Consider the following 19,449-nt stretch of genomic DNA (forward strand, 5'->3'; position numbering starts at 1 on the left):
AATAAGTAAGGTATTATCGATAAATAATTTGATAATATAACACTATGCAATACAAGAAGTAAAAAAAAAAAATATTAGTTAACATCGAAAGTCAAATAAACTAAAAAAAATTGGTTATCTTATAATAAAGAAGCTAGAAATGAAATTTCACAAATCCCACTAGGCATCCAGTATAAAGGCCTATTCATCAACAAACCCACATTTTTCCATATCATCTTTCATATACACATCTCAAAGGTAAATACAAAATATACCTACATGTTGATAATCTTAATTGATTAAATGTTATATGAATTTACAATAATACTGTAAGGAGTAAGAAAATGAGAAATTATAAAGGGAAAACGAGTATAAGAAATGGATATATAAGACCAGCCTTTTTTTGTCAACTACAAAATGCAGAGTATCTACATATATTCAAGGATTAACAGCTGCTTTCTAGTACATAAATCAAGAGTAAAAATATTTTTGATGATGTGAATTAACCAAAAGCTGTAAAAATCAATCATCATTAGATATAGCTATAATTTAAGTTTGTAAGGCCTTCAATTTACTACTTACAAATAAAGGCACAAATTCATCACTGATTCTAGAGGTGAAGCATCCCTGATCATAACATTGTGGAAAGAAGTCTCACATCCCGAGGAAATCAAGCATCGATGCAACTAGCGAAGCATTTCTTGGCGGCGTCTCTTGCATAGGGTATGTAAGACAAGGAATACCAAGTCATGGCTAAAAATTGAATGATCACCAAGAGTAGAGTCAGTGCTTTTTTCTTGACCTGCAAAAGAATCAAGGGGTAAACTTAATCATTTGACTACTAAAATGTTATTTTCATTAGTAAAATAAATTTTTGAATATACTTACCCGATGATCATGTAGCTGTCAACTCCGTTGCCCGACAGAAATCTACGGTCGGGATACGCCAGCGATCGCTATCCAGGTGGGGGTGTACACAACAGCACCATCTGTGAGTAGGTACTCAAGTACTTCTTGTCAACAAGAACTCAATTTTCTCCTCGGTCCACTGGTTCTCTATGGGGAGGAAGGGCGGGTTCTTAAATTCATGATCATCGGGTAAGTATATTCAAAAATTTATTTTACTAATGAAAATAACATTTTTCAATATTAATCTTACCCGATGATCATGTAGCTGATTCACACCCAGGGTGGTGGGTGGAGACCAGCGTACATGTTAACAAAAGAAGCTAAGTATCCCGTATTTCATTTTATCAGTTATTCAAAATTACAAACATAAAATAAATAAGTACCTGGTAAGGAAGTCGACTTGAACTATTACTCTGCCTTTTTTAAGTACGTCTTCCTTACTGAGCCTAGCGGTCCTCTTAGGATGCTGAACGATTCCTAGGTGCTGAAGTATAAAGGGCTGCAACCCATACTAAAGGACCTCATCACAACCTCTAACCTAGGCGCTTCTCAAGAAAGAATTTGACCACCCGCCAAATCAACCAGGATGCGGAAGGCTTCTTAGCCTTCCGTACAACCCAAAAAACAACAATAAAAAGTATTCAAGAGAAAGATTAAAAAGGTTATGGGATTATGGGAATGTAGTGGCTGAGCCCTCACCTACTACTGCACTCGCTGCTACGAATGGTCCCAGGGTGTAGCAGTTCTCGTAAAGAGACTGGACATCTTTGAGATAGAATGATGCGAACACTGACTTGCTTCTCCAATAGGTTGCATCCATAACACTCTGCAGAGAACGGTTCTGTTTGAAGGCCACTGAAGTAGCAACAGCTCTCACTTCATGTGTCCTTACCTTCAGCAAAGCAAGGTCTTCTTCCTTCAGATGAGAATGTGCCTCTCTAATCAGAAGCCTGATGTAGTAAGAAACTGCGTTCTTAGACATCGGTAGAGAAGGCTTCTTGATAGCACACCATAAAGCTTCTGATTGTCCTCGTAATGGCTTTGACCTTCTTAAATAGTACCTAAGAGCTCTTACTGGGCAAAGTACTCTCTCTAGTTCGTTCCCCACCAAGTTGGACAGGCTTGGGATCTCGAACGACTTAGGCCAAGGACGGGAAGGAAGCTCGTTTTTAGCCAAAAAACCGAGCTGCAAGGAACATGTAGCCGTTTCAGATGTAAAACCTATGTTCCTGCTGAAGGCGTGGATCTCACTGACTCTTTTAGCTGTTGCTAAGCACACGAGGAAAAGAGTTTTTAATGTGAGGTCCTTAAAAGAGGCTGATTGGAGAGGTTCAAATCTTGATGACATTAGGAACCTTAAAACCACGTCTAGATTCCAGCCTGGTGTGGACAACCGACGTTCCTTTGAGGTCTCAAAAGACCTAAGGAGGTCCTGTAGATCTTTGTTGGTGGAAAGATCCAAGCCTCTGTGGCGGAATACCGCTGCCAACATACTTCTGTAACCCTTGATCGTAGGAGCTGATAGGGATCTTACGTTCCTTAGATGTAACAGGTAGTCAGCAATCTGGGTTACAGTGGTACTGGTTGAGGAAACTGCATTCGCCTTGCACCAGCTTCGGAAGACTTCCCATTTAGACTGATAGACTCTGAGAGTGGATGTCCTCCTTGCTCTGGCAATCGCTCTGGCTGCCTCCTTCGAAAAGCCTCTAGCTCTTGAGAGTCTTTCGATAGTCTGAAGGCAGTCAGACGAAGAGCGTGGAGGTTTGGGTGTACCTTCTTTACGTGAGGTTGACGCAGAAGGTCCACTCTTAGAGGAAGAGTCCTGGGAACGTCGACTAGCCATTGCAGTACCTCGGTGAACCATTCTCTCGCGGGCCAGAGGGGAGCAACCAACGTCAGCCGTGTCCCTTTGTGAGAGGCGAACTTCTGAAGTACCCTGTTGACAATCTTGAACGGCGGGAACGCATACAGGTCGAGATGGGACCAATCCAGCAGAAAGGCATCCACGTGAACTGCTGCTGGGTCTGGAATCGGAGAACAATACATCGGGAGCCTCTTGGTCATCGAGGTAGCGAATAGATCTATGGTTGGCTGACCCCACAGGGCCCATAGTCTGCTGCAAACATTCTTGTGAAGGGTCCACTCTGTGGGGATGACTTGACCCTTCCGGCTGAGGCGATCTGCCATGACATTCATATCGCCCTGAATGAACCTCGTTACCAGCGAAAGCTTTCGATCTTTTGACCAAATGAGGAGGTCCCTTGCGATCTCGAACAACTTCCTCGAATGAGTCCCTCCCTGCTTGGAGATGTAAGCCAAGGCTGTGGTGTTGTCGGAGTTCACCTCCACCACCTTGTTTAGCTGGAGGGACTTGAAGTTTATCAAGGCCAGATGAACCGCCAACAACTCCTTGCAATTGATGTGAAGTGTCCTTTGCTCCTGATTCCATGTGCCCGAGCATTCCTGTCCGTCCAGTGTCGCACCCCAGCCCGTGTCCGATGCGTCCGAGAAGAGACGGTGGTCGGGGGTCTGAACAGCCAAAGGTAGACCTTCCTTGAGAAGAATGCTGTTCTTCCACCACGTTAGAGTAGACCTCATCTCTTCGGAAACAGGCACTGAGACCGCCTCTAGCGTCATGTCCTTTATCCAGTGAGCAGCTAGATGATACTGAAGGGGGCGGAGGTGGAGTCTCCCTAACTCGATGAACTGGGCCAGCGATGAAAGTGTCCCTGTTAGACTCATCCACTGCCTGACTGAACATCGGTTCCTTCTCAGCATGCTCTGGATGCATTCTAGGGCTTGATTGATCCTTGGGGCCGACGGAAAAGCCCGAAAAGCTCGACTCTGAATCTCCATACCTAGATAGACAATGGTCTGGGATGGGACGAGCTGGGACTTCTCTATATTGACCAGGAGGCCCAGTTCCTTGGTCAGATCCATAGTCCATCTGAGATTCTCCAGACAGCGACGACTTGTAGGAGCTCTTAAAAGCCAGTCGTCCAAATAGAGGGAGGCTCTGATGTCTGCCAAGTGAAGGAATTTCGCAATATTCCTCATCAGTCTGGTAAACACAAGAGGTGCCGTGCTTAGGCCAAAGCACAGGGCTTGGAACTGGTACACAACCTTTCCAAAGACGAACCTTAGGAAAGGTTGGGAGTCTGGATGGATGGGGACGTGAAAGTACGCGTCTTTCAGGTCTAACGAGACCATCCAGTCCTCCTGCCTGACCGCTGCTAGGACCGACTTCGTCGTCTCCATCGTGAACGTCTGCTTGGTGACAAAAGCATTGAGAGCACTGACGTCCAGCACCGGTCTCCAACCTCCTGTCTTCTTCGCTACCAGGAAGAGACGGTTGTAGAAGCCCGGGGATTGATGGTCCCGGACTATGACTACCGCTTCCTTTTGTAGCAAGAGCGACACCTCTTGTTGCAACGCTAGCCTCTTGTCCTTCTCCTTGTAGTTGGGAGAGAGGTTGATGGGAGATGTAGCTAGAGGGGGACTGCGGCAGAACGGAATTCTGTATCCCTCCCTTAGCCACTTCACAGACTGAGCGTCTGCACCTCTGCTCTCCCAAGCTTGCCAGAAGGTCTTGAGTCTGGCTCCCACTGCTGTCTGGAGAGGAAGGCAGTCAGAACTTGCCTTTTGCGGACTTGGAACCCTTCTTGGATTTGCCACGGTGACTGTCGGCACGGGTACCTCCTCTGCTGGAGGTTCTGCCACGAAAGGGCGGGATGAACCTAGTTGCAGGAGTGTCTACTGCTGCAGGGCGGAAGGGTCTAGGCACGGAAGGTAAGGTTTTAGCCTTACGTGCAGAAGATGCCATCAGATCATGGGTATCCTTCTGGATAAGAGAGGCAGCCATCCCCTTAATCAGCTCCTCCAGAAACAGACACTTGGAGAGAGGAGCAAACAACAACTCTGACTTCTGGCAAGGAGTGATACCAGCCGATAAGAAGGAGCAAAGATGTTCTCTCTTCTTGAGCACTCCCGACACGTACGAAGCCGCAAGTTCACCAGACCCATCCCGAATGGCTTTGTCCATGCTAGACATGATCAGCATGGCAGAGTCCCTATCTGAAGGGGAAGTCTTCCTGCTTAAGGCTCCCAAACACCAATCGAGGAAGTTGAAGATCTCGAAGGCACGAAAGACTCCCTTCAACAGATGATCCATATCAGAAAAGGACCAGCAGATCTTCGATCGTCTCATAGCCAACCTGCGGGGAGAGTCAACCAGACTTGAGAAGTCGCCCTGGGCAGAGGCAGGAACTCCCAAGCCGGGTTCCTCTCCCGTGGCATACCAGACGCTCGACTTGGAAGCAAGCTTGGTAGGAGGAAAGATGAAAGCAGTCTTTCCCAGTTGCTTCTTGGAATGCAACCACTCTCCCATAACCCTCAAAGCTCTCTTAGATGAACGTGCGAGAACAAGCTTGGTGAAGGCAGGCGCAGCAGACTGCATGCCCAGAGCAAACTCGGAGGGAGGAGAACGAGGGGTTGCAGACACAAACTGCTCAGGATACAAGTCCCTGAACAAGGCAAGGACTTTACGAAAGTCTAAGGAGGGAGGCGTAGACTTGGGCCCTTCAAAGTCAGAGTGCGGTTCATCCAAATGTGCAGCTTCGCCATCCGATGCTCCATCATCCGAAAGCTGAGTAGGAAGTGGCAAAGGCAGAGCAGAAAGCTGAACGGCTGAATCCGGCAGTACGGGTGCATGCGTAGCTGCGGATCCAACATCATGCCGCTGCTGGTCAGTCTGCGAGCTGGCAACAACAAAAGCAGAGTGCTGGTGCGTGGGAGGGGCTGCGGTGGGTTGCGGAGCATGCTGTATGGTATGCGGAGCATGCTGTATGGTATGCGGAGCATGCCGCATGGGCTGCGGAGAATGCGGCATAGTGCTGGAACCCGGCAGCTCTACAGCACCTTCCCACTGCTGATGCGGTAGCTCACGCATGTCAACGGATGGTGCAGCAAGAACATGCGTCTGGCAGGGTGGACTGCGCATCGGTGGTGGAGCTCTCACAGGTGGAGTGTGGGAGCAGGCAGCCGCAGTATCTGCTGAGCGCACAACCTCGGCGGGTTGTAGGTTAACAGGTGCAGCGTTAACCTTCTCAGCATGATACTCCTGCATGAATGCCGCAAGCTGAGACTGCATAGTCTGCAGCATGGACCACTTAGGGTCTACCGTGGTTGGAGCAACAACAGACGGAGCAGTAGCCTGTTGTGGAACCACTCTACCTCTCTTGGGAGGTGTGCAGTCATCAGATGACTGCAGCGAGTCCGAACTGACCCAGTGGCTACACCTGGGCCGTTGGACTCGCTCGGAAGGGACCTTACGTTTGAGCGGTCGTGAAACCTTGGTCCATCGTTTCCTCCTGGAAACTTCTTCCACAGACGAGGAATGTAAGGGCTCATTCGTCTGTTTGTGGATGGGACGATCTTTGACAGATACGTCCGCAACCACTGAGGATACATCCGTGCGCCGATCAAGGCCTGCCGAACCCTTAGGTCCTTCGACATTGCTTCTCCCCTGGGCTTGGGAGCTTGCAAGAGGTCCCGGACTGGGAGGACGACTGGCACGCACAGATGTACCCTCATGCGCAACACTGACACTGACACTTTTCACATCACTAGCACTGATAACACTTCCCACTGCACTTTTCGCTTTCAGCTCTCTGACATCTGCCAAGAGCTGATTACGGTCATTAGCCAATGACTCCACTCTGTCACCGAGAGCCTGAATGGCACGCAACATATCCGCCATGGATGGCTGAGCACTAGTAGCAGGTTCGGGAGTCACCACCACAGGGGAAGGAAAAGGTTGAGGGGCATGGGGAGAGGAAAAATCCACAGAGCGAGAAGAACTCCTCCTGATTCTCTCCTTCTCTAACCTACGTGCATTTTTAAGGAATTCGTTAAAATCGAATTCCGAAAGCCCAGCGCATTCCCCACATCGATCTTCCAATTGACAGGATTTACCCCTACAATTGGAACAAACGGTGTGAGGATCTATAGAGGCCTTCGGAAGACGCCTGGCACAAGTCCTAACGCTACACTGCCTGTACTTAGGGACTTGAGACTGGTCAGACATCTTGAATTTTAGAAGTAGTCAAGGGGGAATTCCAAAATCTAGCAAAGTTCGTTAACAATTAATCCAAATTAATTCCAAAAGCTTGCTAAGCTAATGCTAAAGCTTCCTGAATAGCGAAGGCTAAACTCTAGAGTGAATACATCACCAAATCGTGAACAACAACTCCAGAATCAACAGCGTATCCAAGTAGGTCTTGCCGGCGGCACGACAGAGGAAAAATTGAGTTCTTGTTGACAAGAAGTACTTGAGTACCTACTCACAGATGGCGCTGTTGTGTACACCCCCACCTGGATAGCGATCGCTGGCGTATCCCGACCGTAGATTTCTGTCGGGCAACGGAGTTGACAGCTACATGATCATCGGGTAAGATTAATATTGAAAAAAAATAATTAGCACAGCCTAAACAAGTTTTCAGAACAATATAAAGCTTTAGACATTGCATATTCTTGATACAAAAAGACACAGAAAAACTCAAGCCTTAATTAAGCAAGAAAACTTGTACTCATTCACTAAATACCATTGATATAGAACTTTATTCTCAAAGTACTCAGCAACAACCAATTTTCCCCTAAATGCGCTACTTTTACCCTTTTACTTTTCCTGCTCTCCCTTTGGTCTCCTTCACCCACATTATGTAACTTTTTTACTTTTACTGTAATTTAACCACCCATCCCTTTACTAAGAAGCAAATCCTTTATGCAAGACTTGAGAGAAAAGTCCCTATAGAACTCACAAAATGTTGTCACTCAAAGGTCTAATAATTGTACATTTATTAATAATAAAAATATTAAATTTCAGCACTTACTGCAAATGCTGCAACAAGAGTCAAGATCAAGGCAGTAAACATGATGATGGTGGCTACAATGCGTGTCTTTGAGAACATCTTCTTTAGTTGATTCATGGGCCCCATGAGGAAGCAAGTACTGCATGAAACAAACAAAAACTGTTAGTTAAGGTACAGTTGGATGTTTTATAAAATTTAAATAGATTACAAATAAAAACAATTAATTAAAATACACTTTCAAATATGTCAACTATACATTCATTATTCCAAAACCTAAATAAATGTGAGCAGTAGTAAGGAAGGAGTGAATGAGGTCTAAATATCTACTGAACATACAATATTTTATTTAAATTCCTTCTCACTTTTTCCAACCAATGGGTTATTTCACGTCTTCTGCAACTCTACAAAGATTGTGTAAAAATTGGCGTTTGGATATTTTTTTATACATCAAGCGAAGCTATATTTAAGATTTAAAATCTTTCTATAGTTATTATCAATATATTCTTAAATGTAAACCTATTTAGTGGAACACAAACCTTTGGGAAAAATACAGTATTTCCTTATGCAATCTTTTCAAGAATGGAAGTTTAAACATTCATTTTGCACACTTAGGAAAGTTTTGTAATAAATGTCCTAATGTAATTCTTGGTCGTGGGTTTACATAAACAGTATATGCAGTATAAGGGTTATATATTGATTACATATCGAACAATGCTCTTATGTGCTATATCAAAACTTACCGCACATCAGCTGCAACACTACTACTGTACGCAATATCCTTTAACTCACTATAACTACCTTTAATGGGCTACAAGTCTAATACTAGATTACAAAAGCTAAAAATTACTGGCACTCACCTTGACAGAGCCATAACATTTCCTAATGTGTAAAATATGCCAAATAAGATTACACCCTTTGGAAGGAAAAATAGTGCAGACCCGAGGATGGAGAACAGAAACCCTACCCCAAAACATATAGCAAAGCCCTTAACTCGTGTACTCCAACTCAGGGTAGAGCTGTCAACAACCTGCAAACAGAATGATAGAAAAGAGTTTTATATTAGGTTAATTTTGAGTTCATATTTCTTAAAATTACTTGAAGTGATTGAATATAAATCAACAAAATATTGAATAACATTTTATAATTTTAAAATATGGAATGTAAAATAATTGATTACTGTATTTATATCTAAAATTAGCCTCGGACTTGAATTTGGTTAAAACCTCTTTTCTTTGTTTTAGAAGTAATACTTATACAATACAGTATGTATTGCTGTAGTGCAAGAAACCCATAAAGGCCAATAATCCTAAAACACAAATAATTAGGTGTACCTCTTTATAAATAACAAATAAAAAACACTGCAGTCAAATGTAACAGAAAAAACATTAATAGTCGTCTAAAACCACATAATCAAAAACTAAAGTGTCAAAAAGCACATCAAAGTGATAATTAGGTTTAAATTGAACTGAATCTATGGAATTGGGCTACATAATCCAGTGCTTGGGCCTGTGAAGCTATTCAGCTTCCGTTGCAACTTGCACTATGAAATAAAGAAGATGGAAGAAAGGACGCTGGGGTGGCAGTGTAGAAAGCTATAAGGCAAGTGCAGCGAGGGGCTGAAGCATTGCTGCAAAGACCCCTTAGAAGTGATTCCCTCTGTACACTAAGGGCACTGCACCCTAGTTGGAAAATTCAGTTTGTGTATGTAAAGTACTGAAAACTAAATCAGCTTGTGTAATAAGACGAAATTACATCCAGTGCAATAAAGAGAAACATTTACACTAGTTTTATCATATGTCTCGTGATATAAAGAATGGAATATTGTAATCTTGATAATGATGAAAGAGGAGCAAAATAATGATGATGATAGTACAGTATGTACATTGTATAGCCATGAACAAGCGCATTGTTAAATGAAAAAATATTCTCATAATAAAAGGTGAAATCTGGTTTAGAAGTTACCGTAGTTAAGTATTGTATTTCTAAAATCTTTACTGCTCACAGGTAATCTAAATCTTACAGGTACTGTGCAGTATACAGAGACTTGAAAATCTCAACACTGGGCCTTGATTTACACAAAGTCTTCTGTTATAATTCAACCTTAAGACTGCAACTTCGCTTGTTCAAATACTTTAGTTGGTTATAAAGAATATTCTAAATAGGACCACCCACTTGAGTCATGATTTTCACAAGTCCTAGATGACCTTTCTAGTATTTTCTAAATATTAAGTATCTCTAGCAAACTGGCAACTTAATCAAACATTATCTAAATGGTTGAAACATCACACAGTAATTATATCCTACAAACCATGAAGAACAGTGGCCCATCTCCCAAACTCTCAATGAAAATCATTAATCCTAGGATATCAAGGCTTAGCAACTATCTACTTCTCTATACTGTACTTTTCTAAGTCTTTTGCAACTTTAGGGGTTGATTCTTCTTATTTTTCCTTCCAAATTTTCCTATTTTCCAAAAAAAAAAAAAAAAAAAGAGTAACAAATGAAGTTGCTACATTCAGTTCAACACCCTTGTGAAATATGGAGATTGAAATTGACATCTTACCTATCGTAAAAAAAAAATTTTTAATCTACAAAATGCAAACTTTAAACCTTAAAATACTTGCTTACTTTCCCTGGCACTAATTCCTATCTAAAAATTACAAATGTATTATAGATATAGGTTCATAAATAAAATTAAGGAAAACAAACACTTATCATTTGGCAAAAATCATGCCAAGAACTACCAGATATTGTATGAGCTATTACAAAACCATTCACATCAAAAATATTTTATCCTCATTATAAATAACTAATATACAATACTATAATCTATGATACAGTATAATATACAGAGCTTTCTAATGACATGTGAATTTCCCTGTTAAAAAATAAAATCCAGTTGCGGATAACTATTAATTAATTACAATGTACAAACACATACAGGGGGTCAAAAAGATCCCTGACATTACAGTAATAGCAATTTATCATATTTTGTGGAAAAAATCCTAAGAACAGAAGAATAGTAAAAAATAAGAAAAAACAATAAATTAGGAGCAGATATAATCATAATAATGATAACCTGTAGCATAAGGGAACAGTATTTATATGAAGTGCAGTATTGCTGCATCTCTTATATGTAGATGTATCAGCATTCAAACATTGACCAGTAGAATCTTTCACCTTTTCTTTCAAGGGAACAAATTACAGCTATAAATGGTTAGAAAGGTACACTGAATAAATAAAAAATAAAATTCAAATTAATTCATATTTTTCCCTAACTACATAAAACCTGAGTCCTTAAATAGGAACATGTTTTCAGCATTGCCTGAACTCTGCTGTTAAAATTTATGCTGGGTGTCAGTAGTTACTAGCAGGTGGCGGGGAAGTTCTGCCAATACTAGCTCACTGAGTAACCATTTCGACCTTAAACCTAAGACTTGTGCGGTGGTTAAAGCAAGAAGTGTAACTTGAATCACTTAAGTTTGTATAGTTATGAAAAATCAAAAAATACTTTGAAAATTGTTGATTTGTTCCAACAAGAATACAAACCTTTCTCTAATGGGAAACTTATCTTAAGGAGGGAGGAAGTCCTCAATAACAAATTGACTGGTTTACTTTCCTGGGAAATGTCAAGGCACTTTGGTCTAGTATAGAAGCAAACGTGATGACTCGTGTTAATGACTTAACAACCTGGACATAAAGATGGGGCAGGTGTTAGGCTAGGTCACTACCACTGAGTGGTAGAAAGTCAAGGAGAAACCTATATCCATGTGGAGGACATGTCTAAATTTATGGTCATATGAGAACCTGGGTGCAACATTTGTCCATCCTCCCACATATCTACGAGGATAAAAGATATACAGGTAAGTGCTTCTAATGAAACTTATTGCTATGAAAGTTGCTCAATCATGTGGCTCACCTGCTTCCAGTCCAGTAAATAACTGCTGCACAATAAAGGGGAAAATAAAAGGTAAAAGGCTAATCAATCTTATCTCTCATTCTAGACTTATGTCATGACCACTACGAGTATATTAGGCAAGATATTTCTTGTCCAATAAAAGTGGTAGGTTTTCTACATGACTGTTGAGCCACAACCACCAGTTCAAGGATGAAAGTTTCCAGGAACCTATGGATACTCCCGTAGTTAATGGGCAGCAAAGGTAGTCAGTTGCTAACAGATTACTGACTTAGCAAAAAGCACCTCTGATAGGTTCTTACTGAGAGCTGGGGTAGATCCGATATTCTAGCCTTGTGTGATAAAATCAAGGCTGGTTATCTCATTCCCTTGTAGGAGCGTTTGTCTTATTGTCCCACAAAGCCATGAAGAAAAACATAGTTTTAAGATTTCATTTCTTATCCATTCCGTACTGAAGGATGAGTTGTAGCGTCTTCTCCCCACCTCACTAGAACCGGAGGGTAAATCCTTCTGGACCTCGCTAGTCACCTTTTATAGGGAAGAGATCTAGAAGGATTGAAGTCGTGACTAGCTGGATTCTAGGTTCTGGGAAAGAACTCATGAGCCAAGATGATGGAGATCTTTTTCTATCCTTCAAAATGACAAGGTACACAGGAAAAGATATGCCATTTTCCTACTGCCTTTGCCGAGGCTACCACGGGGTTTGAGCGAGTCCAGTTAAGAGACCTGAGGACTCGTGAACACGCTTCATGCGGCTTGAGCTATCAAGGAGGTCAAGACTGTCCCGGCCACCGCTCTTCAAGAGTCCTGTTGATTCTTGTGTAGCCCAGGACTGAAGCCAAGTCTAAACTTAGATTGGGGATTAAGCGGTATTTTTACCGCAAAAATTGAGAAATAGCTAATCTGAGTACCATTAGGCGTGTGACTGCTTGGGAAGATCAAGGTTAAATGGCGATGTCTTCATTCGACTGTTAAAAAATCAACAAAACAAGGTAAAGAGGGGAGAAAAGGGATCAGCGTCTAGAATTCCTAGAGATGTTGTAAGGCATCTTCAAGCTTTGCTGACAATCTGGCAGTAGCAGAATCTCAGAAATTTCCTATTCTACTACATGGAGAGCTGGTCAAGCAATGGCAAGGACTGAGGCCTTTCTGCCATGTCTTGTCTCTCCAACGACCAGCAACAAAATGGCTACTCAGTGTGCTGGCTCCCCGCCACCCACCAGTAACTGCCGACACCTTGTTATAAATATTAATAGCCAAGTTTCAGCTACGGTGTAAACATACTCCTACTAAAGGACGAGGGTTTGTGTTCTTGTAGAAACAAATTGACATCAATCCTTCTGATATCAACTTGTAGACTAAGCAATAAAGAAAACAGTCAGAAATATTTCAAAATAAAGTTTATAGAAGACATCCAAACAAGAAATTTCACAAAGGTCAGAGTGCTACAGCGGCTGAAAGAGAAAAACGACCACTTTCAGTCACTAAACTAAAGCAGATACAATTAGGTGGTGCTGATAGCCACATGCAGAGGTAAAACCCTAATGTGATTAACAAAAAAAAAACCTAAAATATGTGATGTTAACATAAACTTCTTGGCGGTAAAACAATACCAAACTCTTTCAGAAATCAATGAGATCTATATCAAGTGCGGTGAACTTAGAATGACAGACATGAACCAAGTAATGTGCGGCAATTACCATACTCAAAAGAATAAAAAATAACTGCAATTACTTAAATAAAATAACATACTGTAATGTTTCTCTGAAAACTGCAAAAAAGTATTTATTGTACAACCTATTCCTGAGATATGTAATAGCAATGCAGTTTTAGGATAAAAAAAGAATAAATAAATTTACTTCCTAAAGAAAAAATGTCTATTTATAGTTTTGCAAACAAAACACTTCAAACCCATAAACTATCTAAGCCTTTTATTCAACAAAATAAATCTACAAGGAAACCTTACCAATTCCTAATCAATCCTAGCTATACAGTACAGTAATCGGCTTACATTCATTTCTAAAGCAATTAATTTTTTATACTCCAAAAACATAAAAGGCTAAAATTCAATCTTAAGGTATTTATTACCTGAATAAACTATAAAAATAACAAAATTGACTTGAAGGAAATTACAAGCTTAGTAAATAATATTACTCAACTCTAGGGATCTGGTGACATATTTCGGCATAATCGGTTCATGTAACATTAAGTACTATATAGAAAATTTATTCAGCGTTTTAATGCAACTATTAGTTACTTTCTAACTTTATTCCTTAGTTGATTATGCTACGAAACGTCAGCATAAGTAAGGTGACACATTACGCTATTGTTACCATGCCAAAATGCCCTAACTTGACAGCAATGTTGTCACGGCTGGGTTCATTAGACTTAATACAGTATACAGTATAAAATTTTAAAAGGTAATCTAATCGCATTCTCATGCAAATTAAATATAGTTTTATGTTTTGATAAAATATCTATGGAGGCATATCTAAACACCAGTTAGCCATCTGTAGAAATTTCTTAAACAGTACACGTAACTGAAAATACCCCAATTAATCCTTCTTCCATGTAATGCTTCAATGAAAAATTTCTTCTTCCCTTTAATACTATTCACCAAAGAAAAAAAAAAAACTGCTAATAAAATAATTGAAACTCATTACAGTACTGAATTATACCCTAAAAATAATAATCCCTACAACAAATTCTCAACAATTCCATCCCAAATCTACCATAATTACAATACAGTATAAAGAAAAAGCATAAGGCAAAAATAAACTTTTCTTTAGAAACAATTTTATTATATTCGAATGCACTGCCTAGCACTGATTATACCAGGTCATTTTCCAACTAATCATTCTAATAAAGAAGAATAACAGATATAGTAGTGGCCTACATGCTTTAAAAGCCTTGTCAAGAATAGTGACATTATCATTCAGGCATAAACGAGAATAAAAAATACTATTTAACATCATGCACATCTATAGTGTAAATATAAGTACAATATGATTACCCATGCACCCATGAACATGATTTACTGATAAAAGAACTTATGATGCAGCCCTATTTAAACTTGAGGAAAAAACGTATGACTATGCTAGAATTAAAAGCTATATCATGATTACAGAAAAACCCAAGAGACTTACACGCAATAGGGGCGTGTCCTCATCCTAGAGTGGGAAGAAAGAGGTGAAATATTTATTACTATTAGTTCTCTCGTAACTTCAAAACTTCGTACGCAGCACACCACACACCATCTTAAAATTATCAAGACAAGAGACTACTATTAAATACCACAGTCACCCTTACCATGTCAACAAAACCACACCAAATTGGTTTGACTACAGTAATTATGCAATTCATTCCTGTTGATGTAAAATTAAGATGACCACATTGAAAACCCAAACAATTCCTTAGAAAGTAAAGTTTCTATTCAAATGCAATGTATTTTTAAACAAACAATATAAAATATTGCATAAAGAAATTTCAACTTTTGCCAGTTTTTCAATAGTGATGTATGTAGCCTACCATCATATAGCATGAAGATGATTGCATGATTAAAAAACGAGTACAGTACAGTTACTTTTTATGGACAAATTCAAAACTTGACATATTAACATGACAGTTGTAGAGATTGCAAGAAAAACACACAGATCAACATGTAATGTATTTGAGCACATATATTTTCTACAACACTTTCACAGCGTCTACTGTAGACAGATGATTCTTAACATAATGAAAAATAAAATCAACATATATAAGTCACAGTACAAGCCTCCTCATAAAACAAACACAGTACAGTATCTGGTAAGAGAAGTCTTACGTACAATGTAACTTAAGTTTCACTTAAAACCAAGCATTCATAACACTGTAACTTACAGAAAAAAATGTTATATGGCATATAACATACCTGTGTGATGATATTTCCCCTTTCTTCTTCCTCTTGTTCCTCACCACTCAAGGCTTTTCGTAGTTTGTCCATCTTTTTCGTTTAGTAAAACTTTCACAAAAACTGAAAAAATATTATATCGGCTATCATTAATGATAAATGAAAATCAGTAAAGTATGCTCCAATTTTAAAACAACAAAAATTCTTAAGTAACTTTTTAATTTTCCTAACCATACATGCAGTACTTGTTACCTTGAATAGGAGTACTGAAATTCTTAAGTAACTTTTAATTTTCCTAACCATAGAAACTTGTCACCTTGAATAGGAGTACTTTACAGTACATTATAAAATCGACAAAGCTGAACGGCCATTAGACCTTTAACAAGAAAAACATAGTTCGTGGGGAAACCCCCACCCCCCGCCATGCAGAGCAACCCTCAATTTGACCTTTGACCTAGGTCCTTGCAGGGAAGTTGAGATGGGCCGTACGACTTGAAGATTTCACGTTTGTATGTTTAGGAAAAGTACAAAACTCATAATTTAAATTTTGTGTTTTGCTCCATAGGAGGGATGGAGCTCCATTGAGCAATACCAACATGGTTAACTGTCCATTGAAAATTCAATGAAATTTGGTCCTACAAGAAACAAGATTCATGCCCTATGTTAGATTACATTGGCATACAATGAAGTTGAGATATAATTTACTGACTATGGTAAATACAAGGCAATTTGTAATCAACCAATATGCTTTTGTATTAATTGTCAGCAAAGGACTTGGGTAATACAATATGCATACTTTCAGACGGGTCACTTATTTCATCTTATTTCCACTCTACCTAAAAATAGTATTGAATAAGAGTTGCTCAACATATCTCGAAACATCCAAAAATTATCTAATCTGACTAATTAGTATTAGATTTTCCATAAAAATTTTGTAAAGCTTATAAAATTTAAGTTCAATGGAATTAATTTTTCCCCTGCCTTAAACTGTTCTTTCCCATCATTCTGTCAGGTAATTGAAGAGGGATTTGCATGTGGGAATACAGTACAATTTATCCCTCAGGATGTAAGGTTACAGTGATCTATGTCAAGTTAGGTGGGGTTACCTTGGGATAAAACATATACCATTGATTTCAATATAACTACAAGTACTGTACAACACAAAAGGCCCTATTCCCAAAACCACATTCGCACATGGGTTTGCATGGGTAAATCCTTGCATGACCTTGTAAGGTTAGATCCTTCAATGCTAATTATCACCTGTGGTTCACTTATTTTCATTATCATATTTGAAAAAGGATTGGCAGTAAATTTGCATTAAATTTTAATCCAAGGCTTGATACAAAATATTGAAATAACATTTATCCACATAACCATGTAAGTTTCAACAAATTTGACCTCCATTTGGGTGTGACTGGAAGGCTTAAAGGAAATAATGCAAAAGAATGGAAAGGGATATAAATTAGGATATTACTAGTCAATACTCATCAGAAAGAGATTGGTCGTACACCTGCGATGGACATTGGCGAATTCTAGCATAGGTGATAATGCGAGTTGACAACACCGAACATAATGGGCCTCGATATCGGCTACTGTTGTAATGGTTTTTGCTCCGACGTGGCTCGCTACGCACACAAAGTTAACGTTATATCACTGCTCCTATGTTTTGACATGCGGTACATGTTAAGCTGGGCTCACAAACCCCGTGGTGGATTATTTTGAGGAATTATTTTTAAATTCACATTCACATAAGCAATGATAGCTATATGGGTACTGCCTGGAAAACTTCTTGATGAGAAAACTGCATATATTGACGTCCTTTATGCTTTCTGTATCCCTTTACTGTCTTTTACGATATTCAGCAACACCGATCCATTTCAAAAGTAAACGAGCAGTTATTATTATCATTATTATTAATTATTATTATTATTTGCTAAGCTACAACCCTAGTTGGAAAAGCAGCATGCTATAAGCCCAGGGGCCCCAACAGAGAAAATAGCCACGTGAACGGAAACCAGGAAAAATATTTCAAGAACAGTAACAGAAGAAGAGTGGAGGTCCAATGGGACTTTAGGTTTATTTGTACAGTGTACAACACAGAAGTTGAATTTATGTATACAATATTAATCACATACAACTAGACTAACCTAGGGTGTTGGGTACTCCTTATTAACCAAAGGGGTTTTGACCCCCTGCATCTAAGCAATTGATTTCTGGTTAACAGATATCACTTATGTAATTATATTATGGAAGGCCTATTAACCATACCTCATTTAAAAGTTGTTGTTTATAAAAAAAATAATCCAATATTCTCTTGGCTTAAGATAATAATAACGAATTTTAAATCTTAGCCTATTCCATAAAATAAATTACAGTACCGTAGTTTAAATACCTTTATAACTAATAAAAACCTATGCAGATTTCAGGATTAATTCCTCTAAATTACATAAAATCCTGAACAACTTCATTGAAAGGAAAATAATCATAAGACGGAAAACTTCGCATATCTGAATTATGATAGGGGGTTCCACGACAATGAGTCCGTAGCCTAAAATACAAATGAATAACACGTATCTCTATATTACTAAGAGTAAATACGTATGCATATAATATAAAACAAACCAAAAAATGTAATAAGACAGTCAGATATTTACTCGATAATGAATGGCAGTAATCCAGACCTCAGAGAACCTTATCTTGATGTGTCAGTCGTTCGCTCAGGTGATAGGAGTTCCAGTCACCCCCACCCCCCACAGGTCTCCATTATATGTTTATTTAAAAACATTCTACAGAATATAATTAGGTTTATATTTTAGTAAAGATTCTCACAGGACTAACTCATTTAACTCTAAATAACTGCCATCTGTAATCAAAAGTAGAAATGCCTCTTCTGCATTTTTTTTTTCAAAATACTTTTAGGAGAAAATTTTACTATTTTTAATTTGTTTTTCTTACATTTTCGTGAGGGTTTTAATTCTAAAACTTTTCATGAGGATTGTTAAATAATGGTTCGTTTTTATATTGAATGTAAGATCATGCCTCATTTCTGGCTGTTTACTATCATGTTTCATTATCAGACCCCGAATTTGCACAAGCCCCTGGATTATCTTTTTTTCACCCAATTTTATAAATAGTATTATTATGTTCAATGAGTCGGACAGTTTCAGATTATACATTCAATTCAAATTGTCAAATCCAAAACGGTATCGCAATATTTAACGAGGAAATTTTTATCTCTAATTTAAAGTCTGTATATGAGTGGAAGAATGGAATGGCAAATGGAATTCTATACGTTAGATAAAAGCTTTATGAATAAAACTGGCTTATATATATATATATATATATATATATATATATATATATATATATATATATATATATATATATTACAATATATATATATATATATATATATATATATATATATATATATATATATATATATCTATATATCTATATATATATATATATATATATATATATATATAGATAGATATATATATAATATATATATATATATATATATATATATATATATATATATAGATATATATATATATATATATATATATATATATATATATATATATATATATAGATATATATATCTATATATATAGATATATATATATATATATATATATATATATATATATATATATATATATATATATATATCTATATATATATATATATATATATATATTAGGATAAAAGTCCTTGCTTCCTAACTGCTCATTCCATAAAATAAGTTTGCTGGTACTCTATCGCATGATAGATAGGTGCAAAGCTTCTAAACTTATACTTATTGTAAATAAGTTCATTTTACCAGTACCATAAACAACATTAAAGAATGAGAACCCGCATGAGCACCTTAAATCAATAAG

The 19,449-nt window shown here is 38.5% G+C and overlaps 1 protein-coding gene across 4 annotated transcripts; it reads right to left on the reverse strand.

Moving 5' to 3' along the window:
* Positions 1-236: 236 nt before the first annotated feature.
* Positions 237-18,367, reverse strand: LOC137652421 (vesicle transport protein SFT2A). Of its 4 annotated transcripts, none has more exons than XM_068385820.1 (6): positions 18,244-18,367; positions 15,584-15,685; positions 14,820-14,843; positions 8,615-8,784; positions 7,779-7,896; positions 237-781 (listed from the first exon to the last, which is right to left on the reverse strand). In XM_068385820.1, exons 2-6 carry the CDS (start codon positions 15,653-15,655, stop codon positions 650-652), a joined length of 516 nt encoding a protein of 171 aa, XP_068241921.1. In that variant the 5' UTR covers positions 15,656-15,685; positions 18,244-18,367; the 3' UTR covers positions 237-649. The 4 variants fall into 4 exon arrangements, with proteins under 4 accessions (XP_068241921.1, XP_068241920.1, XP_068241923.1 ...); XM_068385819.1 differs by having other exon boundaries at positions 18,217-18,325; XM_068385822.1 differs by lacking the exon at positions 14,820-14,843 and having other exon boundaries at positions 18,244-18,354.
* Between the last annotated feature and the right edge of the window lie 1,082 nt (positions 18,368-19,449).

The sequence above is a fragment of the Palaemon carinicauda genome, chromosome 13 (assembly GCF_036898095.1).
Source record: "Palaemon carinicauda isolate YSFRI2023 chromosome 13, ASM3689809v2, whole genome shotgun sequence".
NCBI lineage: Eukaryota > Metazoa > Arthropoda > Malacostraca > Decapoda > Palaemonidae > Palaemon > Palaemon carinicauda.

Excerpts from the sequence above, each read along its gene's own strand:
- LOC137652421 (XM_068385820.1), bottom strand. The coding sequence starts at position 15,655 with ATGGACAAACTACGAAAAGCCTTGAGTGGTGAGGAACAAGAGGAAGAA. Across the intron at positions 7,897-8,614 it reads AATGTTATGGCTCTGTCAAG|TACTTGCTTCCTCATGGGGC; the intron begins GTGAGTGCCAGT and ends TGTTTCATGCAG. Across the intron at positions 782-7,778 it reads CTCTTGTTGCAGCATTTGCA|GTCAAGAAAAAAGCACTGAC; the intron begins GTAAGTGCTGAA and ends ATTCTTTTGCAG.